Source organism: Danio rerio, chromosome 9 (assembly GCF_049306965.1).
Source record: "Danio rerio strain Tuebingen ecotype United States chromosome 9, GRCz12tu, whole genome shotgun sequence".
NCBI classification, from domain to species: domain Eukaryota; kingdom Metazoa; phylum Chordata; class Actinopteri; order Cypriniformes; family Danionidae; genus Danio; species Danio rerio.
In genome coordinates, this window is record NC_133184.1 from 19,022,340 (window position 1) to 19,047,500 (window position 25,161).

At 36.6% G+C, this 25,161-nt stretch overlaps 3 protein-coding genes and 1 pseudogene across 5 annotated transcripts in view; 3 read left to right on the forward strand and 1 right to left on the reverse strand.

Moving 5' to 3' along the window:
- Window positions 1–5,510: 5,510 nt before the first annotated feature.
- On the forward strand, window positions 5,511–6,531 carry wu:fc50b12. 2 transcript variants are annotated; one of them, XM_073911542.1, is made up of 3 exons: window positions 5,511–5,652; window positions 5,761–5,894; window positions 6,022–6,356. In XM_073911542.1, exons 1-3 carry the CDS (start codon window positions 5,632–5,634, stop codon window positions 6,254–6,256), a joined length of 390 nt encoding a protein of 129 aa, XP_073767643.1. In that variant the 5' UTR covers window positions 5,511–5,631; the 3' UTR covers window positions 6,257–6,356.
- Window positions 6,532–12,954: 6,423 nt separating this feature from the next.
- Window positions 12,955–15,337, reverse strand: ftr53 (finTRIM family, member 53; annotated as a pseudogene). Its single transcript, NR_037706.1, is given in 3 exon segments — window positions 12,955–13,372; window positions 13,463–13,850; window positions 14,035–15,337. The product of NR_037706.1 is annotated as a finTRIM family, member 53 (transcript).
- Window positions 15,338–21,411: 6,074 nt separating this feature from the next.
- Window positions 21,412–24,326, forward strand: kbtbd7 (kelch repeat and BTB (POZ) domain containing 7). The gene is made up of 2 exons (XM_073912585.1): window positions 21,412–23,645; window positions 23,826–24,326. The coding sequence occupies exon 1, from the start codon at window positions 21,719–21,721 to the stop codon at window positions 23,582–23,584; it is 1,866 nt and encodes a 621-aa protein (XP_073768686.1). The 5' UTR covers window positions 21,412–21,718; the 3' UTR covers window positions 23,585–23,645; window positions 23,826–24,326.
- The window catches only part of zgc:101559, a 10,880-nt gene continuing 7,130 nt past the window's right edge, over window positions 21,412–25,161 (forward strand). Inside the window, exon 1 of the mRNA XM_073911831.1 lies at window positions 21,412–25,161. This exon is cut by the window's right edge and continues 814 nt beyond it. The gene's annotated coding sequence lies outside the window, so the exon portion shown is untranslated.

The window sequence follows — 25,161 nt, forward strand, 5'->3', positions numbered from 1 at the left end:
CAACCACAACTTCATACTAGTTGCCCAAGCCTCAGATGACTCCACACTGCAAGGTCATTACTGGCCCATTGTCTAATCTCAAAGCAAGCACCAGAAAGGATAGCAGATGATCAATTAAGCTCCGGGCCGCCTCAATCGTAGGCAGGCTCGAAGACAATTGTCTAAGTAAAAGCAGGTTTCCAGAAAGAAACGGATGCTCTTCTCTGTCAAGGGGTGCTGATGCATATGGAGTTGGAATGCATTGATAGCACAACACAAACTGGAGGTTGTTCCAAAGGGTAAGACTAACCACTCCAAAGTCTGCGGTGCCTCACCTGTCATAAGGTCTCACATTAGGAAATGGAGCAAGGGACAGTGCTTGGGCAGAAGGTGAACCTAGTGGAACATGGCCTTATTATCTCTGCTCACATCCATGGGATGTTCTCTGAAATGTTTGAAGACCCCTTAACCAACGCATCTAACTCACCACCAGGTGGTGATCATTTGACAGCTCTGCCCCTCAATCGAAGATCAGATGAAATGTGCACAAAGTTTATCATCAACCTAGGGTGTCCTGGTGCAATGTGCACCTTATACTGAAACATGTTATTAAAAACAGTAACTAACACAAAAAAAAATCACAAAAAGAACACTACTCAGATTCAGATTGGGGAAGCAATTTCTCTCAATCATCCAGGTTTTCAAGTTTCACTCTTTTTCCCCACATAGTCGATAAAGTCCTCCAGCACCTACTAGCACCCCTTTCAGGGACTTAAAAAATGTTAAGTACTCTTTACTGCTGTTTGGCTTATAAGCGCAAACTAAAGTGAGAGACCTTTTCCAGCCCTTAGGCACAGGGAGGTGACTCTCTTATTCACCAGGAAAACTCCAACACAAAACAGCTGGGGAACTATAAGCAAGCCCACACCAGTCTGTAACCTTTAGAGTAGGACACAGTACAGCCCTTTTCAAGAAGTTCCAGAGCCTTTGCATGGAGGTAAGATTGACTATATCTAGTTGGTATCGATGAGCCTCCCACACAAGCTCAGGCTCCATCCCTCTCAGTGTCTCAAAACTTTTCGTGAAATTTAAAAAATTCCATGTCCCAAAAAACTGTTTCTATTTCCAAAGTTTGGGTCATTGTGGCACTGGACTTTGACCATTGCCCAGTGCACTAAAGCCCTATGGTTCCTCCTGCAGGTTGTTGATCTACAGGGGTGTGGTCCTACATTGCTCCTTTAGGTAAGCCTAGCCAGGTTTTCTTTCCTCACGGGAGAAGCTCAACAAGCATCTTAATCCATACAAGCCCAACAATATGATGATTATGAGATGGTGAAGGAGGAGAAATTAGCCCATATGGAACTTTCACCTCTGGTCCATATTGAACTCTCACCTCAGTGGTCCTGCAGTGAAAATATCCATATTAGAGTACAGGCCACCCAGCTCATACGCCTCACACACCTGTGGCCGAAGTCCCACCGCTACCCAGGTCACTGAAAAAGTGGTGATCTGCTGTGAGCTCATTCTTGCCAGATCAGGGGGCCTGTAAGCATGAGAAACTTTGTGTCCATTTCTGAATTGGTGACAGCAATAGAGATTGGCAGAGCCATCATTTGCCCGTGACCTGGAGAGAGAGCTGGCCCTTATTGTTGGAGGGAGGCCACTGGAGGGCACGTCCTGCCTGGTGAGTGGACCAGCAGTCCCCGGCGCCAAGGATGAATCAATGCCCACCAAACCACCTTCTCTAAATGCCCGGGCTTGGCTAACCAGCTACATTGTCAATGATCCAGAGCCTCACTGAGCTCTCACTTGAACCATTCAGGTGAAAAGACAATTAGTGATGACAGTGCTGGACTCATGAAGCTGCATCACTCTGGTTCAGCCAAGATAGTGAGACCTTGAGTTGATAGCAAAGCCACCTATAATGTGGATTCACGGATACTCACCAAGCACCAGCTTGCTGTTTCATCATCTCTGCACTGCCTGCGGAGCCCTTGCTCCTTTCAAGTAGGCGTGGTAAAAAACTTTTCTGTCCATGTTCTATTTGGAAAAGACTGGCCAGGCTTTGATTGACTTCTCGCAAACACAATGCAGCCAGTTACCAGAGCTACACCACTCCATTGGCAGTGAGCCCAAGAACCTTAGCTCTTTTGGTTGAGAGCAGCATTACTGCACCTACTACAAACAGGCAAGATACACCACCATCACCACACATGCTCACCGCTTTTTCTCAGCTCTCTGAGTCTGAGGTGACCAAACTCATGCTATCTAGCCATGCAACCACCTGTCCGCTTGATCCCATTCCCACTCTTCTATTGCAAGCCATTTCTCCTGCAGTCATACCAACACTGACTCACATAATCAACACATCTCTTGACTCTGGTGTATTACCCACTTCATTTAAACATGCTAGGATAACCCCACTGCTAAAGAAACCCAACCTCGATCAAACGCTACTTGAAAACTACAGACCAGTGTCCCTGCTTCCATTTATGGCTAAGATTCTGGAAAAAGTCGTGTTCAATCAAGTCCTAGACTTTCCCACTCAAAACAACCTCATGGACAACAAGCAATCTGGCTTTAAGAAAGGCCACTCAACTGAGAGTGCCCTGCTCTCGGTCGTGGAGGATCTCAGACTGGCTAAAGCAGACTCTAAATCATCAATCCTCATCTTGCTGGATTTGTCAGCTGCTTTTGACACTGTAAACCACCAGATCCTGCTATCTACGCTTGAGTCACTGGGTGTTGCAGGCACGGTTATTCAGTGGTTCGGATCTTACCTCTCTAACAGGTCATTCAGGGTGTCTTGGAGAGGAGAGGTGTCCAACCTACAGCATCTAAACACTGGGGTACCACAGGGCTCTGTTCTTGGACCACTTCTTTCTCCATCTACACAACATCGTTGGGATCAGTCATCCAGAAACATGGATTCTCCTACAACTGCTATGCTGATGATACCCAGCTATTCCTCTCTTTTCACCCTGATGATCCCTCGGTTCTGGCTCGCATCTCAGCCTGCCTGTCAGACATTTCACACTGGATGAAAGATCATCTTCAGCTTAACCTCACGAAAACGGGAACGCTAGAAGTTTCTACCAACCTGACTCCACATCACAACTTTTCAATCCAGATCGACGGGGCAACCATTACTGCATCCAAAATGGTGAAAAGCCTTGGAGTAACGATTGATGACCAACTAAACTTCTCTGACCACATCTCTAGAACTGCTCGATCATGCAGATTCGCACTCTACAACATCAGAAACATCCAACCCTTCCTATCTGAACATGCAGCTCAACTCCTTGTTCAAGCTCCTGTTCTTTCCAGACTGGACTATTGCAACTCTCCTAGCCGGGCTCCCAGCTAACTTTATCAAACCTCATCAGATGCTTCGGAATGCAGCAGCATGAGTGGTCTTCAACTAACCTAAAAGAGCACATGTCACTCCGCTACTCATCCATTTGCACTGGCTGCCAGTTGCTGCTCACATCAAATTCAAAGCACTGATGTTTGCTTACAAAGCGATTTCTGGCTGCGCCCCTTCTTATCTGCTCTCACTTCTGCAGATTTATAGGCCCTCCAGAAACTTGCGTTCTGTGAATGAACGTCGCCTCGTGGTTCCATCCCAAAGAGGCAAGAAAAAGCTTTCCCGAACGCTCGCACTCAATCTGCCCAGTTGGTGGAATGAACTCCCTAACTGCATCAGAACGGTAGAGTCACTCGCTGTCTTCAAAAAGCGACTAAAAACTCAACTATTTAGTCTCCACTTTATAATGTATGCAACTACCTCTCTGACTCCTCAACTAACTACAAAAAAAAAAAAAAAATTAGTAATGCTTTCCTTCTTAGACTTTACACACCTGAAACTTGCCTACAGCACTTATTCATTGTTGCTCTTATAGTTGTGTAAATTGCTTCCTTGTCCTCATTTGTAAGTCACTTTTGATAAAAGCGTCTGCTAAATGACTAAATGTAAATGTAAATGAATACAACCACTTAAAGAACTGCTGGTCTCATGTCCAGGTAATGGAGGGAGCGGTCTGGCTACCAGCACCTTACCTCCTCCCATAATTTATAGTAAAAATTGTCTGCTGTACTGTGTTGCCCAAGCGCAAGGGGATGAAAACCACCTTCTCAAGGTAAAGCAGTTACATTTCTCTGTTTATCACTTATAGACGGACAGTCTTAGTGGAGTCTTTTAACCAGATTCTAAAGAAGATGCTAAGTGTCATCTGGGGTTAGCCCAGATGCCCAAGTGTCATCTAGGGTTAAGTACCTGGGTTTCTGGATTGGAAGGAGTCTGATCCATTTTTAAGTGTCCTAACTTGAGACTGTTGCTGCACAATGGGATGTTTCTTATTACAACTGTTAGAAATGTCAAAATGAAAGCAAACATTAAAAAGGGTTTTGCATTTTATCAGTTGTATAACTTACTTTTATTAATAATAATGAATATAATAAATTATATTATTAATTATAGTGTAGACTACTGTGCAGTGTCCAACAAATATTTTTATTAGGTTACTCTAATATTAGACCTAGTCCCTAACTGAAAAACGAATGTGAAAATGACAGGCAGTTGCGTCTCTGCTAAAATTTATTTAACGACAAGTTTCTTTTGCATTTTTTCCCTTTAGATATCAAGGGAGTTGTATATAAAGAATTAGTTACCTAAAACATTAAATAAATGTTCAGTTCTTTCCCATGCGGTTTTAAAGGCTACTGGCACACCCTGACTTGATGCAGGGACCAAATCTCTGCACTATTGCTTTAATTTTACAATTTTCATAATTTCATTGCATTTTCATATTGTAAAATATCTTCTTATATATATATATATATATATATATATATATATATATATATATATATATATATATATATATATATATATATATATATATATATATCTTCTTATATATACTAAAAGTACTTGGAATGACAGGAGTGTTAGTAATTAAAGACAAAAAGAACCTTCACTTTTGAGTGAACTTCTGTCACAGATTATTTTAGTGTGATTGACAACAACACTTAATGCAGAACTTAATGCTTTCACCTAAGCAGATTAAAAGGAAGAGCTTGGACTCCACTATGAGAAAGTCTCTACATCTTGTGTGCGTATTTTCATTCTCCCTTGCGACATATATGAGGAAACTGATACTGGTCCACTGTTGATTAATGTTAAACTTCTATACTTCTGCTATGTTAACCCTATTGTCTTAACCAAATATATTTATCCACAATTATCAAAAAATCTATGTAATCTGTATCACAAAACTATGGTTCCCAGCTTTCTTCAGAATATCTTCTTTTGTATTTAACAGAATTTAAAAAAAACCTAGAACAGTTAAATTGATCATAAAATTTTCATGTTTGGGTGAACTATACCTTTAACACAGAACAAAGATGATTTTTTATTTCAAAAACTTTTTTTTTTGCTTACTTTACTCTCACAAGCAAATTCTTAATGTAAAAATGTTTAATATTTAACCAGGCAGATTTGTATTGGTCAGTCTCTATGCCAACTGACTACTCCAGTCACATTAACCTCTACATGCAACAACTTGTAAGCGTTTCACATGAAATATTAAGGACAAAAACTGAGCAAAAAAAGCACAGAGAAGAACTTTAATCCTTTTATATGCAGACAAAATGCCAAACAAGGCACAAGAGGTGAGTAAACTCTGTTTTTGTTTGTTTTTTTTCCATGAAATGTTCCCATGTCTATGAATGCTCCTCTTTGTCCTTTAGGATGCAGTGATCAATATGAAATCTGTGCAGGAGATTGCTAAGCAGTTGGGCTTTGAGTGGAATGTGCTAGCATTTGAACTGGGATTCACCAGAAATGAAGTCAGACAGTTTAATGCCACATCCAAAGAAAAGAGAGTTCAGGCTCAGAGAATGCTGGAATCATGGTATTTAATACTCAAATCTAGCCTTTAATAATTATTACCAGCTAATTAGTAGTTATTTTAAACACCATTGAGAGCTGAGGGTCATTTTGGTGGCTTACCTTTAGTGACTTCTGCTTTTGATTGATAGGTATGAGCGTTCCTGGGACAAACCAAACAAAACTAAGCTGCTGCAGGACGGTCTGGAGCGAGCAGGACGCCGTGACCTGGCTGAGAGGCTGCGCTGTCTGCACTGGGGACACCAGAAGCTCAGCCGTAGAGTCGAACTGCCCTCTGCCTTCCCCTTCATTATTACCGTTCATAAGACCATTGACAACAAAGATGCCCTGAGCAAGATTAATGTGCTAAATCGCAGTTATAACTAAGAACATTTATTGAAACAAAGAAAATAATGTGAGATAAAAGTCTAAAACAAAAAAGATAATTCAGGATGTCTCTTTTCTGCTTGAGGTACTTTTGGAAAACTGCTGAAATAAATGAAAAATTATAAGTTAGTTTTAAAGTTTTGGATGATCCCAAACTTGTCAATGTGGCCAAAGACTATTGGAAAATATTCTAAAGAATACAGATGTTTTAGATGTTCTGGCAAAAGTCTTGTCGCCTTTTAGGAGCAACATATAATACCTTGACTTCTAGTTGATCATTTGCTATCAGAAGTGGCTAATATGAAAGGCACAGGCCAAAGGACTTGTTGACAGAAATAATGTACAGTATAGAATATAGTCATGGTGCAGTGGAAAAATAATATAGTGAAAATAGTAAATTCATATAGTGTATTGTCCCATGAGCTTGCCCTCTCCTGTGATTTTTAATGTAATGGGCAGCACAAATGTCTTAATATCTCAGGCTGTTGATGTTGCATCCACTCGGCAGATCTCTTGCATGCCCCCATACTGAATGTAACCTTAAACCATGATTTTTTTTCTTAACCAAACTTGACTGATTTCTGTAAGAATCTTGGGTCCATGCGGGTTTCATTAGGCCTTCTGCAATATTTGTGATGATTGGGATGCAGTTCAACAGATGATTCATCAAAAAAAAAAAAAAAAAAATCTACCTTCTGCCACTTTTCCAAATGATCAACTAGAATTAAGTTATAATTTGTTGCTCTTACAACTGGCATTGAGGATAAGACTTTTGTCAGGTAGTGTGTGTATATATATATAATTAGTTGACCTTACTGTAGGAGGGTTTTTTGTATGCTAAAATTGTATGACATGTATTTAAATGTTTGTATTTTTACATTTGTAACAGTAAAGTTGCAATTTAGCATGTGTGGAAATTTTAATTTTAATTGTTTGAACTTTATTCTGTGTGTTTTAATTTGATTTTAAAGAATTGGCATTACGTTCATGTTGCATTTATTTGTGTGGTTGTTTCATGAATAAACAGTTCTTAAAAATGTCTTGTTTGTGTTATTCTCAGTTTATACATTAAGGCAAAACTGCCATGCTGCTTTATTAACCAAGAGCACATGGGGGAATATTTAATACGTATATTTTTATTGGAATAATTCAAAAAGCAAAATGTTTACAGGCTTAATAATAACATGATTTAAGCAGAAAAAAAATTATATCCTTTGGAAAAAATGTATATATTTGCTATTTATTTAAACAGATTTATAGGCTTTACTCCAAATGGAAGTGTACAGATCCATTCCCTACGAAGGACAATGAGCCCTTGAAGTGAGTTCTCGTACAGATCAATGGAATAAAAATTGAAGGTTTCCTTTCAATAACTGACTTCTGAAAGGGCCTTTTATGAAGAGATTCAGGTGTTTACTCATCTTTGAAATGTCCCAATAAATGGTGTCCAACAGCACAAATTTGGAATTTGTATGTGTTGCCTTTTTCAGCTGTTTAATTTGGGATTATACAAAAAAACATAACATTGTAATATTGAAACAGACAACATGAAATAATTATTATACATGTAATACACATCTGACAGAAGTATAATATAAGAATAAAATATTAAGAAATAACTCATTAAATTATTCACACTGAGGGTGAAATGTTAACTAACTGCTAACCTCAAATCAACATGTTAGATAAAATCAACTTGCTTTGTTGTGCTGTGATTGATTGGCCTGTGTGAGTATTTTATATGGATCTATTACCTTGACTTTTGATTTTTAATGGTTAATTATGCTCAGTGTGAAAGGGATTTTTCTGATTTTCATGCAGCTTTATTATTATTATTATTATTATTTTTATGTTAATATATAAAATGTGCCACATTTAGGTATTTTCTATAGTTTAAGCCTTCACATGTATTACCCTTAACTTGAACCATATGCATTGCTTTGTATTGTGTGTTACCCATTCCAAATTACCAGAACATTTTCACAACAGTTTCAATGATGAGCCATAGCAAACATAAAACCCGGGATAGAGAGGCTGAGTGAATGTAGTCTGGACTGTATGGATGAGTCTCATGGGTTCAGAGACGCTGTAAAAAGACAGTATTCCTGCAGTGTAATCAACATACACTCCTATTCTAGAGGAGCTGTATACTACAGGAAGGTGAGTCTGTTTGTTATTGTGTATGAATGAGAATCTCGGGCCCATGCAGTACAAACTCCAGGACTGATCATTGTGTCCAAACAAACAATTCTTACTCCCTCCTTTCCTGCTAATATTCTTATATGACACTGATACATACACACCATAAGGCCCACTCCACTCAATCTCCCAGTAACAGCGTCCATACACACTCTCTTTACACATCACCTGACTATTAAACTCATCAAATCTGTCTGGATGATCAGGATATAGTTCAGGATATCCCTGTCTTGACTGTCTTTCAGTAATCATTCTGTTCCTCTCAGACAGACAAAGCCATCCATTTATTGTGTTTTGATCGAGAGTAAGCTGATGTGAATCTAAAGGGGAAAAAAAAGCACTGTTAAAAGCAAGTTAAAATGTTAAATGGAACTGCAATGGGTTCAATTTAGTTTTCAGATATCCTGTCAATCATACTCTAAAGTAACCATTAAACAGTTCTTTATTTCCATTCACTTTTCCAAATGAGCCTACTAACTTACATTTTAAGAAGCTGTTTCTGGGAACAGTGTTAGGTATCGTAACTGTGGAAATCAAAGTACATTAAAAAGTGTAAGTCCAGAGTAAACATTCATTCTTAAGACATTCTATGATGATAATAGATAATGGAGGACTTGTTTCTGAGAATGTCAGTCACCTCTGCTAGTTATCTTTGTGATCTCCTCTTTGGAGAATTTCTCCATTTTGTCTCTTAGCTTTCGGACAGATTCTCTTATGCCATTTAAGACAGAATTTAAGGGAGTGTAGAGTATGTCAATTTCAAGGGGTGCTGATGAGACAGACTGGAATTTCTACAGAAAAAGAAAAAAGAAAGAATGAAATATTCATAATTTTACTTCAACCAATCAACATTTAGATTTACACAGCTCTTGCTAACTTTTAGCTAAAACTGTTAAATTACTTATAAAACTGGTAAATATATACTTATATATTAAATATGACATGGTATAGGGGATATGGCAGGTTAGGGTAATTAGTCAAGTTATTGTATAACGATGGTTTGTTCTGTAGACTATTGAAAAAAAAAAAAAAAAGCTTAAAGGGGCTAATAATTTTGACCTTAAAATGGCTTTTAAAAAATTTAAAACTGCTTTAATTCTAGCTGAATTAAAACAAATAAGACTTTCTCCAGAATAAAAAAATATTATTACACATACTGTGAAAATTCTCTTGCTGTTAAAGTCATTTGGGAAATATTCAAAAAAAGAAAACTTAGGAAAAAAAAAAAAACATTCCAAGAATTTTACACTATCAGTATTAAGATTATGTTTTTAGTACTCATTACTTTCCCTTTGGAACAAGAATTGATTGCAGACCTTAGTTATTACTTACATTTACATTTTACATTTAGTCATTTAGCAGACGCTTTTATCCAAAGCGACTTACAAATGAGGACAAGGAAGCAATTTACACAACTAAGAGCAACAATGAATAAGTACTAAAGGCAAGTTTCAGGTCTGTAAAGTCTAAGAAGGGAAGTGTTAGTAATTTTTTTTTTTTTTTTTTTTTTTTGTACAGTTAGTGTGATATTCAAATAGGCAATTGCAGATTAGGAAGTGAAGTGGAGACTAAATAGTTGAGTTTTTAGTCGTTTCTTGAAAATAGCGAGTGACTGCTGTTCTGATGCAGTTAGGGAGTTCATTCCACCAACTGGGCAGATTGAGCGTGAGCGTTCGCAAAAGTGATTTTTTTCCTCTTTGGGATGGAACCACGAGGCGACGTTCATTCACAGAACGCAAGTTTCTGGAGGGCACATAGATCTGCAGAAGTGAGTGCAGATAAGAAGGTGCTAGGCCAGAAGTCACTTTGTAGGCAAACATCAGAGTTTTGAATTTGATGCGAGCAGCAACTGGCAGCCAGTGCAAACGGACTAGCAGCGGAGTGACATGTGCTCGTTTAGGTTCATTGAAGACCACTCGTGCTGCTGCGTTCTGGAGCAGTTGAAGAGGCTTGATAGAGTTAGCAAGTTCAAGATAGAGTTACTTGCTCAAACATTATTAGTGTGCCTCTGTGGAGGCTACTTTTATGATTAACAAATTCAGAGTATCAGATTAATAATATTCTTTTATTGTATTCACTATTGCCCATTTACCCCATCATAAAACAAAAGAACTATCGGCGAAGAACCACTAACTGCATAAACTATCACAATGCAAACAACCATACTTTTTCATATGGAATAATTGTATTTGCTGCTATCTGTATTGTGAAATTACATACAGTTGTAGTCAGAATTATTAGCTCCCTTTGAATTTTTGTTTTCTTTTAAAAATATTTCCCAAATGATGTTTAACAGAGCAAGGAAATTTTCACAGTATGTCTGATAATATTTTTCTCTTCTGGAGAAAGTCTTATTTGTTTTATTTTGGCTAGAATAAAATAATTAAATTTAATTAAAAATGTAATTTTTCAAACACCATTTAAAAGGACAAAATCATTAGCCCCTTTCAGCTCGAATTTTTTTCTATAGCCTACAGAACAAACCATCGTTATACAATAACTTGTCTAATTACTCTAACTTGCCTAGTTATTCTAATTACCCTTACCTGCCTAGTTGATCTAATTAACGTAGTTAAGCCTTTAAATGTCACTTTAATCTGTATAGAAGTATCTTGAAAAATATTTAGTAAAATATTATTTACTGTCATCATGGCAAAAATAAAATAAATCAGTTATTAGAAATGAGTTATTAAAATTTGAACAGGGTACATCCATGTCTTCAAATAATCTTTTGAATACATAAATTGTAACTTTTTATTTTTGGAAATATTTTGAAATAAGAAATTGTGTTTCCACCAAAAAAAAAAAAAAAAAAAAAAAAAAAGGAACAATATCCTGAGCTTTCTAACATTGCCTCATCTAAAAACAAAACGCACCTGTTTTTGACTGAATAAATTTGCTTAGCATCAAATTTAAAGACAATATGAGGAAAATTACAACAGGATTATAATCAGTTATGAGAAATTGAAAATCATTAAGTCAAAAACTGGTAAATATATGAGAAACTGGAGGACAATTTAAACAATATATATAGTTGAAGTCAGAATTATTAGCCCCCTTTGATTTTTTTTTTCTTCTTTTTTAAATATTTTACCAATGATGTTTAACAAAGCAAGGACATTTTCACACTATGTCTGATAATATTTTTTCTTCTGAAGAAAGTCTTATTTATTTTATTTCGGCTAGAATAAAAACAGTTTTGAATATTTTATGATCCATTTTTAGGACAAAATTATTAGCCCCTTTAAGCTATATTTTTTCTTGAGAATCTACAGAACAAACCACTGTTATACAATACCTTGCCTAATTCCCCTAACCTGCCTAGTTAACTTAATTAACCTTGTTAAACCTTTAAATGTCACTTTAAGCTGTATAGAAGTGTCTTGAAAAATATCTAGTAAAATATTATTTACAGACATCATGGTAAAGATAAAATAAATTGGTTATTAGAAATGAGTTATTAAAATTATTAAGTTTAGAAATGTATTAAAAAAATCTTCTCTCGGTTACAAAGAAATTGGGGAAAAAATAAACAAGCGGTCTAATAATTTAGCGGGGCTAATAATTCTGACTTCAACTGTATGTATGTATGCATGTATATATATATATATATATATATATATATATATATATATATATATATATATATATATATATATATATATATATATATATATCTTTTTTTTTTTTTTTTTTGACACTAGTTAAACTGAATAGAATGGGTCTGACAAATAATAATGTTTGTTAGAAATGCCAGAAAGACATGTATTCATTGATTCTGGGACTGTCCACTTGTTCAGCCTTTTTAGAGCCACAAACTAAATGCTATAAGCAAATGGCTTAGAACATTGTAGATCGTTGTAATAAGTGATGGTGAGAGTAAAATAAACGACATATAGGCTGTACAAATTACATAATAATAATAAAGGCGGTGTTTCTGTGTGTATCCTGGCTTGGGAAGACTTGCGGTCTTACATAATGTCTTTTCTTTCTTTCATTCATTCATTCATTCATTCATTCATTCATTCATTCATTCATTTATTTTTTTGTTGGCTTAGTCCCTTTATTAATCTTGGGTCACCACAGCAGTATGAACCGCCAACTTATCCAGCATGTTTTTACACAGTGGATGCGCTTCCAGCCGCAACCCATCTCTGGTAAACATCCACACACACTCATTCAATCACACTTATACACTATGGACAATTTAGCCTACCCAATTCACCTGTACCGCATGTCTTTGGACTGTGGGGGAAACCGAGCACCCGGAAGAAACCCACACGAACGCAAGGAGAACATGCAAACTCCACAGAGAAACGGCAACTGACCCAGCTGAGGCTCAAACCAGCGACCTTCTTGCTGCGAGGCGACAGAACTACCTACTCCGCCACCATAATGTCTTTTCACTTGACACAATTATTTTGACATTTCATTATATTATTATTGTTATTATCATTATTATTAGGTTTCCTAATAAGATGAAAAATGGCAATACACAATTTTTCTGAAAATAGTTTTATTGATTTGCTCTTTTTATGGCTGAGGTTAAATGAGAATCTGACTAATTATTTGTAAAAACAACAATTTGCATCACTTATCAAAGCTTAGGACAACATAATCTTTAAGCTGCTCATTTTAAAAGCTGAAAATCTTGTCATTAGAAGTTCTGTTCTTAGATGTTACCTGGAGAAAATGAATGTGATTTTGTACATGCGAAAGATTCTCCAGCTCAGCGTCACTTTCCCTCAGAGTCTCCGTATCCTCCTTCACTTGAAAAATAAGTGTTTCAGCATGATCCACTGCAGCCTTTTCCTGACCTCTGATTAGCAGTGTGACCTCAGATCGCCTTCTCATAATGGAACTTATCAGCTCATTAAAGATCTTCTCAGTGTAGTTTACTGCTGCCTGGGCAGAGCACTGTTAAAAACCCCATCACAATCAGGTCTTATCACTGCACTACACATCCAATGAGAGACAATGACAATAATTAAATAGTTTTCATCTCACCTTATAAGACTTCACAGCATCCCTCAGCTTCTGAAGATCTTTTTCTCCCAGCTTGATTCTTTGCTGGAACTTTCTTTTCAAGCCTTTTAAGTGTTTCTTTGGAATAAAAATGAACAGCAAACATAAGAAATACTTGACAAGACAATGCATCATAAAAGCATGATGTACTTAAGCTTTTTTGCTCAACGTTTTTGTTTTTCCTTACAAACTTTTAAATATATTTATTTATTTTTCAAGTGTCATTCAATAAGAATCATTATACCAATTTATTCAGGAATTTAATAACGAACAAATTAGTGATTATTTTACAAGCTCTATTAATTTACTTATATCATTAACACACTAACAGTGGTTAGTATTAGTAACAGCATCCCAGTATCTGAGGGAGCTCCTGGTGTATTAAAGCCCCCCACGTCCACTACGCTCAATAATTCTGGAAAATGTATTATTCCCAAAATATCAAAATCAACTGTAGGTGGTCGATCTCATATCTAGCACCTGAACTCACAGCCCTCCTAACACAGATCGGGAAGCAGACATACTCTATCAGTTGAAAACTAGATTAAAGACACATCTCTTTGCATTAGCATACACATAAAACACAAATGCTTGTGAAATCCAAATCCTCTTAAAAGATTGTTAGTCTGCATTATTTAGGGCAACTGGAGCTGGGAACACTTCCCAAAAGACATTATAATTTGAACGGCATCTGCCCTAATGTTGGTCTTTTTTTATTATTTCCAAGGTTTCCATAATCCTGGACCAGGCTGTATCCTGAGCAGCTGCTGTGGTGGTCATGGAGGAGTGGAGAGCATAAGACTGATCCTTGTAGGACCCCAGTGACAAGTCCTCGCATTGATCCTGAAGAACAGCCTGTACACCAACAGATGACCTCTCTCGTATGCAGCTTCTCCATGATGGATGTCCAGCTTTCTCCAGCCTGCGCCTAGACTGCAGCTCTACACAGGACGTTTGGCCTTAGGAGAAATGGTCGTGCCCTGAGGATTTGCTCTTCAGTGTTTGAACTCTCAGCAATGAATATTACACCACACTGAACTAAACTGAACTTCAACACTGAAAACTAGACTGACACTATTTGAGTTAACTATAATCGTCTTTGTGAAGCTGCTTTGACACAATCTACATTGTAAAAGTGCTATAGAAATAAAGATTAATTGAATTTAAACAACAGTGTTCCTGAAAAAAAGATGAACATGCAGTATTTTTCATTTTTAATAAAAAAGTGCATTATTTCACCAGTGCCATATGTTTATACCTGTTCTTCTGCCCGCTGAGCTGCCGCTGATACAGTGTTGTGGTTTTTATGTTCATCCATTGTGCACAGCACACAAATACACTTATTATCTGTGCGGCAAAATACCTCCTTGATCTTCTCATGTTTATGGCAGACTATCCCCTGTAGCTGTGTGGTGGCATCCATCAAATTGTGTTTTTTTTCTCTAAATAAATCCTCATGTTGTTCAAGATGACTTTGACAGTAAGAGTTTAGACAAGCCATACAGGACTTCACTGCTTTGTATTTTCTTCCAGTACAGACGTCACACTGCACATCTCCAGGGCAGGCATAACAGTCAGCAGGAAGTTTAATCTTCTTCAGTTTCTCCACCATTTCACCCAGAATGGTGTTTTTACCTAAAGTAGGTCTTGGACTGTAGGCCTGTCTGCACTGAGGGCAGCTGTAGACTCCCCTCTGATCCTCTTGATTCCAGCAGCCAGTAATACAGCTCTTACAGTAACTGTGTCCACACGGAATGGTCACTGGATCGTTAAGTAAATCCAAACACACCGGACAATTGAACTCATCCTGAAAAATTCGAGCTTCAGCCATTTTACTGAATAAAAATTGAGAAGGAGTCACAAACAGACAGCAAGATTACAGTTTCAGAAGTTTCTGTTTCCTCGAAATGCGAACTGGTTAGTTATGGGTGACGTGTGCGAAACCGGTTTGTCTAGAAGCCCATTAACATGCCCATAAATGCCCACTAGATGTCAGTCTCAGATAGAAACTCAAAAACCACTCCCAACCCTGTTCATGGAGATGACTTTCCTTCAAATTTCAGCTCCAACCCTGATCAAACACACCTGCCTGTAATTAATATCAAGTTCAGGTCCTATTTAAGTTCAGGTGTGTCTGATTAGGTGTGGAGCCAGAATCTACAGGAAGGTAGGTCTCCAGGAACAGGGTTGAGCACCCCTGTTTGTTGTATAATTATCTGAATGTTAAATTAGACAGATTTAAAATGCTGTGAAGGCCTTCACTTCTGGTGGATTCCTGTAAAGCAACTTTGATGTAAGCCAAAGTTCAATAGGCTATATTCAGCTCTTAGAGTCAATGAGGAGGCTGAGGCTGCTAGAGCTATACTCTTCCTGATGGCAAAACAGTTTCTATTATATTTACATCAACTAGAACCGAGGGTTTAGCCTACTATTTATTCATTCATTTTCTTTTCAGCTTAGTGTCTTTATTAATCTGGGGTCGCCACAGTGGAATGAAGCGGGTTTAAGCAGCAGATGCCCTTTCAGCCACAACTCAACACTGGAAAAAACCCATACACACTCTCACACACAAACTATGGCCAATTTAGATTATTCAATTCACTTATAGCACCTGAGGGAAACCCACACGAACACTGGGAGAACTTGCAAACTCCACACAAAAATGCCAACTGACCCAGTAGGGACTCAAACCAGTGACCTTCTTGCAGTGACAGTTCTAACCAGTGAGCCACTGTGCCACCCATGGACAGAACTATTAACCTTATAAGAGGCTGACAGACATGGACATGCTACAGGTTGTGGAATGGCTGTTCGCTGTGCTTTGTCTAATTATTTTGCAATGTCTTGTGCAGCATTAAACACTTTCTTTAATGACTTTCATTAAAAAAAATGTATAACCATCATGTACCATCATCTTGTTGAAATTGTAGTGTTATTTAATAGATGTTTCAACTGTTTGTGTACTGTTTCTATCTGCATTGTGATATTTTTCTTAATTTTAAAGATGTGAAAGTTAAGTACTGTATTTTTTCAAGTAAACAAGCTTATGAAATTTTATAAAAAAGTAAAATTATTAGATTTTGATTGTTAAGGTAGTTTTGAGGTAGATCTAATACAAAGTATGCAGAGGTGCCATTTTAAATACTATTTAGATAAATTTAAATAAATATTTAAATAAAATGTATATAAATTTTAACAATTTGAATGTTTTGGATTTATTTATTTTTTTCAATAATAAATAACATTAATTCAATAATAAATCAAAAAGAACGCTTAATGGTTCTAAATAGAACCATCTAACTTGAATTCAAAGAAACATTTGGTCTTCTATTTAATGAACACTTAAAATAGATCTATTTAGAACCTTTTTGGGGTTCCATATATGAAGCACTTGATAGAACCATTTTTGGCTCTATATAGATCCATTTCTTTTAAGAGTGCACACAGAAATGCCAGACCCAGTTAAAAAAAACAGAGCATATATTTATGAATATATACATTCTACAAGCTTATTTAAGTTGGAAAAGTATATGTGGACCAACTATAGGCTGTTGGCTGAAAGAGATGGTAACAAACATGACAATGGAAATAATAACTTGTATGATAAGAAATAAATACATAATTTTTGATCGAGTTTGACCTTTTATGCTTTTTTAAAAGGTGGTGGATTTGGAAATGATTTACTAAAAGATTAGTAGGTGATATTGTATTCTGATGTAAAATACTGAAAAGCCTTTTGTTTTGTTTGTTCATTTGTTTGTTTTTTGGTTTATGTTAAATCTTTTAAAATTTATTATACAAACAAAAAAAAAAAAGAAAAGAAAAAAAGGAAATGCCAGACCCAGCCGGGACTCAAACCAGCGACCCTCTTGGTGTGAGTCGATCGTGCTACCCAATGCACCACTGTGATGCCACCAACTGTTTATTGTAATAATATTTTTATTTTATTCTTTTATTTCTTTCTGACTTTGAATTAAACCAAAACATTTGACAGAGGTTACACAATATGTTGAAACAGGTTGTTTATTTATATTGGTCGTGCCCAACTGAGTCTGGTTCTCTCAAGGTTTTTTTCTTCACTCCCATCAGGTGAAGTTTTTTTTCCCTCTCTGCTGTCGCCACTGCCTTGCATTGTTCAGGATTGGTAGAGCTACGCATCGATGAATTTGCTCTTCAGTGTTTGAACTCTCAGTAATGATTAAATCACACTGAACTTAAACACTAAAACCTGAACCACACTGTTCCAGTTACTATGACCATTTATGTGAAGCTGCTTTGACATAATCTACATTGTAAAAGCGCTATACAAATAAAGCTGAATTGAAAAAAGCTGAATTTAAGTAAGCGATATTCAATTCAAGTTTATTTGTATAGCACTTTTCATAATATTTTTTTGTGTCAAAGCAGCTTTACAAAAAGTGCACATTATTGCATAATAATTAGAAAAGTGAAGGTTGTTACCAGTGTTGGGTGAGTTACTTTTAAAAATTAATCGATTACAAATGACTGATTACTACTGAAAATTTGTTCTCTGATTACATTACTTTGAAGTTAACATCTAAATAATATACCTAAAATAAACTGCAGCTCTTTCAGTAATTAAAAACTCACTGAAAAACATTACAATGGTTGATCACAGCAGCTTAACATATTTATAAGATTTCACCCAAAACTTAAAATTCTCTTCTCATTCACTTGTTCCAAACAAACCTGTTTGTCTTTTTTTTGAATACAAAAGAAGACATGAAGAAAGCTGGATACCTGTAACCATTGACATCCATAGAATCAAAAACCAATGCAGTGTTGGTGTTCTGTTTGTCTGAGGTAATTCTACTGAAATGTGTATATTCCCTACAAAATATGTAGCTGATTGGTCAGTTCTTGTCACGTGACTTGCAGTTTTCATCTGTGAGCGCCTGGAAAATGTGAGCAACACATGTGCTCCCAATATGTGTGCAGATGCAAAAGATTAGATATGTGAACTGCCCCAAGCACGCTTCTTTTCACATTCAGAAGATACCTTTACTCCCGATCCTGCACAAAAATCCAATTTAGCCTGTTTAGGCTGAGTTGGGCCGCCATGTTTTTGTGTCCTCCTTGGAGACGAGTATTGATATACAATGCTTTCTGTTCAAGTACATGCTTATTACAGTTTTTGGCAGTGGCTTTGGTGGATTTCTCACAACACTATTTACATTTGCACAACAGTAAATGCATTTCTTAAAACAATTAGTACAAACTGAAAAACCTAGTTGATAATCTGCAAAAGCGTGTCACTTAATTGCTCAAAATAGTTAGCTCATTCTTCAAAAGCAAGTATTGATGTCAATAAAAGTGTCAGTGTCATCAAGATGAAAAGTCCTGACACCATTGTTTATGAACAAGATAGTCAAATGGCTTTGTCATGTTTTCATTATGGCAGTTTACTCTGTTACAGTTTTTCTCCATTGGTTTGGCTCATTTCTTGAAACAGAAATTACATTCTTAAAACAACATGGACAAACCTCCAAACCACTTGGTAATTGTTTACAAGAGAATTAAATTTCTCATTAATTTCATCAAATTGCAAATGTCTAAGTACTTCTTTGCAAATGATTAAGTACAGAGAGCCTACATTTAGCACAATTTCCAAGTGAATAGCTCTTGTTGATCTAAACTGATTGGTAATTCTCAGTCTAATGGTTGTTCTCTCCAAAATGTGTCAGTGTCATTTCATTGTACATGTCACTACATGCACAATAGTCTGTTCAATTGTCAAAATTAGTCAAGACCATAACAGCATGAATACCATACAGTAGGTGAATCTTTGAAACATTTGATTACAATTTATTACAGCTATTTATTCTTTTTGCTCTGATATATGAAAGTCAAACCTTGGAGGCTCCTCTTACCCTAAAATCCTATTTCTTTTTTTCAGTTTTATACACAATTGTATTCTGTTAGCTCGGCAAAAACAGTACAGTAACCATTGTCAATGAAGGACAGGACTAAGACTGTAAGGTGGACATGAGGGATATTTTAGTAGTTCTGTGCCATAATGACAAAAAATCTAAACACTTTGACTTGCAGTGCTTACATAATGCTAAAGGGACGAAGCATTTTGGGGGCACTGCTGTTTAAATGAGAAGGAAATTTAGTTTTGACACATGAGTGAACTGTTTTGGGAAAGGTATGAGCTTTTGCAAGCAAGATAGTGTTGTGCAAAACTGTAACACTGTTTTGCCAAATTATCTTAGAATTTTGAGAATTGAATTTCTGTTTCAAGAAATGAGTCAAATCAATGGAGAAAACTAATGTTTTCCAATGCAAAAAAGATATTTTTGACACTTCCGAAAAATGCTCAAGACAGCACTATATACCATTTACACAGCCATTTGAAAACTACAATAAAGTTAGACATCATTGCATTTAGTGAGATATCTGCAAGACACTGAATATGTATGCTTCACATTTTTTACTGCATATGCTCTTTGCAGTTCTAATTTATTCACAGCATTGTGCAAAAGAATATATACAGCCTTATTGACAACAAACATAAACTTCCTTTGGGTAGAGCTGTGCACAATTGTAAACAATATTGCAGTGCACATTGGAACTGAACCTGCAACATACACAGGTCTGTAAATCATTCATCAAATTGTTCAATAGTAGACATTTTCAGGAAAAAAAAGATTTAAAATATTTAAGAAAATTTGCTAGACAGATTTTGACAACTAGTTCAACATTTTTGTATGTAATGACTCAAGTACTGAAATGAGGACTATTAGTTTTATATGGGATGACTATTTAGCATTCACAAGTTGTATGAAAGCAATTGATGCATGTCCAAAAGCATTTGCAATTTGTTAGAAGGAATGAGAAACTAGTTCGATGTGCACAAATGTTTTGAGAAATGCATAAACTGTTGTGCAAATGTAAATAGTGTTGTAAGAAATGCACCAAAGCTACTGAGAAAAACTGTAATTTAAATTGCAACGAAAAAAGGGGTTTAAAATAAGCATTTTTATCTTCTAAAATATATAATTGTAACATAAGTAACGCAATTACCTTGACTTTAGTAACTGTAATCAAAATACACAAATGTAAAATGTAATTTGTTACATTACTGCGTTCCTCAAAGATGTAATTAGAATACAGTGATGCGTTATGGTGGAACGTGTTACACCCAATTCTGGTAATTATTTATTATATTTCTTACAAATTACTAATAACTTTATCAGTTAACAACCTAACCTGCAGTTATGTATATAAGTGATGTCTGTGTGCATGTTCAATGTATTTGTATATTAAGTGTATGTGATATAATTTGTTGTGTTGTGCAGTGCCATGCTAAGTGTCAAAATAATAATTATATATATATATATATATATATATATATATATATATATATATATATATATATATATATATATATATATATATATATATATATATATATATATATATATAATTGACAACCAGTTTAAGTACTTTAGCATGGCATTGCACAACATATTTTTGACATATTAGAATATTGGACATATTATTTATATATATATTTTCCACAATAATAATAATATAATGATATAATATGATCAAATAATAACAACAACAATACACTATGTAAGATGTTATCGATTTTAATTCTGTTATTTTAAATGATATGTCTGATATTTGTCAGATATGCCAAATATTTTAAACTAATTGCATATTTTGTTATTGAGGTCAATGAACAAAGCTTTATCAAGGCAACCAAACATAATACAGAGTCCAGAGAATGGCTACGTCTCAAACCCTACTGAGCTCCCTTCTTGTCGGGCTTTTGTTGGGTCTCACAGCCTAGGGCTGCCTTTTTTTATCACTAGCCTACGCTTGAATGCTGTCTATGTAGGCAGCTTAACATGTATGAGCCGCGGCCGATGTGACCAATCAGCGCCCTATGTTGCAGCTCAGGGGTAGCAAGTTTGAGTGAGACGTACTACGTCGATGTCTCAAGATCAAAAGCCGAACGATATGAAATTAAACGGGACTGACATCGCCAGTGTATGTAGTTTGCCCCGATTAGTAAAGTCGAAAATGACTGCGTTTCATTCATAAAACATGCGCGGGCTTTCATGCAACACAGACGCAGCACCAGCAGATCGCATCTTGTTGTTTTCATGACGTTTTGAATCATCACAGCAGCAAAGCTGATGGAGATTTGATGTCACCTTCGTCAACGGGATTTAGTTGCGTTTGGACGGAGAAAGCAAGCTCGACATGGCTTCAGTGAACAGCTTCGGTGGTCCGGAGGAACTTGAGGACACGAATCACGCTCTAAGTTTGATGAAAGAGATGAAATTATTCTACGACTCGCAGCTGTTAGTGGACGTGACCATAGAAGTGGAGCCTGACACCGAAACAGCAGAGCGAAGTGTTTCCTCTGGTGCTGGAAAAGTGTTCCAGTGTAGCAGGAATATACTGGCAGCAGCGAGCCCTTATTTTAAGAGCATGTTTACAGGAGGACTGTACGAGAGCACGCAGAGAAAGGTCACCATTCACGACGTGGACGCCGATTCGATGGCGGTCATAATTGATTACTGCTACACTGGCAAAGTGACAATCACTGAAAGCAACGTGCAGAGGCTTTATGCAGCTGCAAACATGCTGCAGCTGGAGTACATCCGGCAAGCCTGTGCTAACTTCATGACAAGAAGGCTGGACCTTTCTAACTGTGCAGGGATTTTGAAGTTTGCTGACACCTTTGACAATCTGGAGTTGAAGAGAGAAGCTCAGGCATTCATCGCAAAGAACTTTGTCCAGCTTGGTGCCAGCGTGAAAGAGCTTTGTGAGCTGGACCAGAGGCAGATTAAAGAGATCCTCATGCTGGATTCTTTGGATGTGGACTGTGAGCGTAAAGTGTGCTCATTCGCAGTACAGTGGATTGAAAGTAATTTACATGAAAATTCAGAAGATGCGCTGCAGGTCCTTAAATGTGTGCGGTGGTCTTTGTTTTCAGAGAAAGACAGGGTTTATCTTGATGGCCTTAAATCAAAGCCTTTTATAAAGAAATATCTTTCCAATATTTTAGATGGGGCTTGCAGTGAGCAGAGCGGTACGATTTCACTGAGTGTACATGCTGCTAAACAAAGAATCGGCAAGAGTGCAAAAGAAATGGTGCTATTCCTCGGACGGCCAAATCAACCCATCATGTGCTATGACCCCTATGTGGAGGACATCTATTCCATGGCATCCCCGGTCATTAACCTCACCAGTCAGAACTTCAAACGTTCCCCTATGGAGACCTTTTTGGTCTGCACCACACCAGAAAACAATCTGTATCTCGCCTCACAGCTGTCCAAGCACTTTTGGGTCTACAATCCCTTGTTGGATTGTTGGCAGGAGCTTGCAGAAAGACTTCTTGGAAGAATGCAGTCCTACATCGGCTACCTCAATGGTCACCTGTATATTTTGGGTGGCAGAGATCCAGTATCGGATGCCAGGCTTAAGGAAGTAGAATGCTACAGCATTCAAAGGAATCAGTGGGTTTTTGTGGCCCCTTTGCCTCATTCCTTGGGAAAGATGCAGGTTGTGACAGTTAATGAACGCCTTTATGTGGTAAACAAGAGGAGGATGCTGTGCTACGAGCCAAAGAAAAACCACTGGCTCCAGCGGGCCTCTCTGAAGCGCAGTAAACTCCACAATGCCTGTGTCTTCCAAGAGCAGATTATCTGTTTGTGCGATATTCCTGTCGTCAAAGCATATAACCCAGTTCGTGGAGAATGGAGGCGGATCGGAGACATTCCTATTGACAGCTGTGCTCTCAACTATCAAGTTGTGCAACACAGCAGCAAACTGCTGCTTTTAACTATAGCAGTTGTTCATCACAACAAAAACAGGCTTGTTATACATGAATATGATCCCACTCGCGACTCATGGAAAAATGTTTCCACCCTCTTAGGATCTTTCTTCGGATCCATAAGTCTCTCCACCCGGTTGTATACTGCATGTTTGGGGTCTGGTCGGAAATTTGTTTTGGAGGAGGATGACGACAGCGGCTCCAGCGCTGACTGGGACTTTGATGGACTGACTGACGCAGACTCGGACTCCGGCAGCTCAAGCTCTTTTTCGGATGAGAACTGGTAGTTTTCAGCCCAGGCTCACTGGAAATGCCTATATTTTTGTGAAATGTAAAATATGTTGGTTGGTACATGTCATTACTCATTTTAGATGACAAATCCACTAGATGGCACTGTGTACAGTTTTTGCGAATCTGAAATATGCTACTTTTAGCATATCTTTATGCTAAAAATATGCAAATGTTTTAGCATATTTTTAATGCTAAAAATATGCATGCTACTAACATACTTTTCATCGTATGTTTCAGATACACATAATTTTTGTACATTCCCACAAGAAGGCAGGGCTTGTCGTCCAGATCATCTAAACCAGGGGTTCCCAAACTTTTCAAAATATTACCCACAAAATAAAAATGTCAGTGACCCGCGACCCTCAATTTTCAAGGTGGTTATACTGTAATTATACAAACATGCACACGCAACTTTAGGCATATATAAACGTATATTAAAAACAAAAAAATGCAAGTCTAATTACCGTATAGGTTTTATAGTCATTTATTTTTTTAATTTATTATTAATATAAAAAAAATTAAAGGCTGATGGATTTTTATTTGTATGTTGTTTTTGTTTCTTTAACGTAACTATTTACTATTTTCTGTGGGTTATGAATAAAATATGTTAATTCTAATAGTTTAATAAAATGTATTTGCGTTTTGAAATCATAAAGCGACCCTTTGTCATAGTCCTACGACCCAGAGTGTCCCGAATGCCACTTTGGGAACCACTGATCTAGACCAGTGAACCACTGACCTAAACCCAACCAATAATGTTTTAAAACGTAAACATAAGAGAAAATTGCAAATGTTGCTGTCATACTTTCCCATAGCATTAATTTTACTTAGAATCTTCTGTCAAATGTTTAGTTGAAATCAGAATTATTAAACCTCCTTTGAAATTATTATTATTTTTTATTTCCCAAATGATGTTTAACAGAACTAGGACATTTTCACTAGAACTAGGACAGTATGTCTGATAACATTTTTCTTTTGGAAAAAGTCTTGTTTTTTTTTAAGGCTAGAATAAAAGCAGATTTTAATTTTTAAAATATTTTAAGGTCAAAATTATTAGCCCCATTAAGCTATAGTTTTTTTCCCATCATCTACAGAACAAACCATCATTATACAATAACTTGCCTGATTACCCTAAACTGCCTAGTTAATCTAATTAACCTAGTTAAGCCTTTAAATGTATAGAAGTGTCTTGAAAAATATCTAGTTAAACATTGTTTACTGTCATCATGGCAAAGATAAAATGTATTAAAACTATTATGTTTAGAAATGTGTTGAACAAATCTTCTCTCCGTTAAACAGAAATTAGGGTAAAAAAAATAAACTGGGGGACTAACAATTCAAGGGTGCTAATGATTCTGACTTCAACTGTATGTTTAAATAATTTTTTTGCGATATCACAAAAATGTAGGCTGAGGTACGTGTTTCCAGTGAGCCTGTGTCGGACACTTCTCACAGTAACTACAGTGTCCAGCTTAGAACTGTGCATAATAGAGCCAAATGCAAACATGCTGCAGAGTATTTTGAGATAAAAGTGTTAAAACTATTAGCCTGGTTTGAGATGTGGGTCACCCCA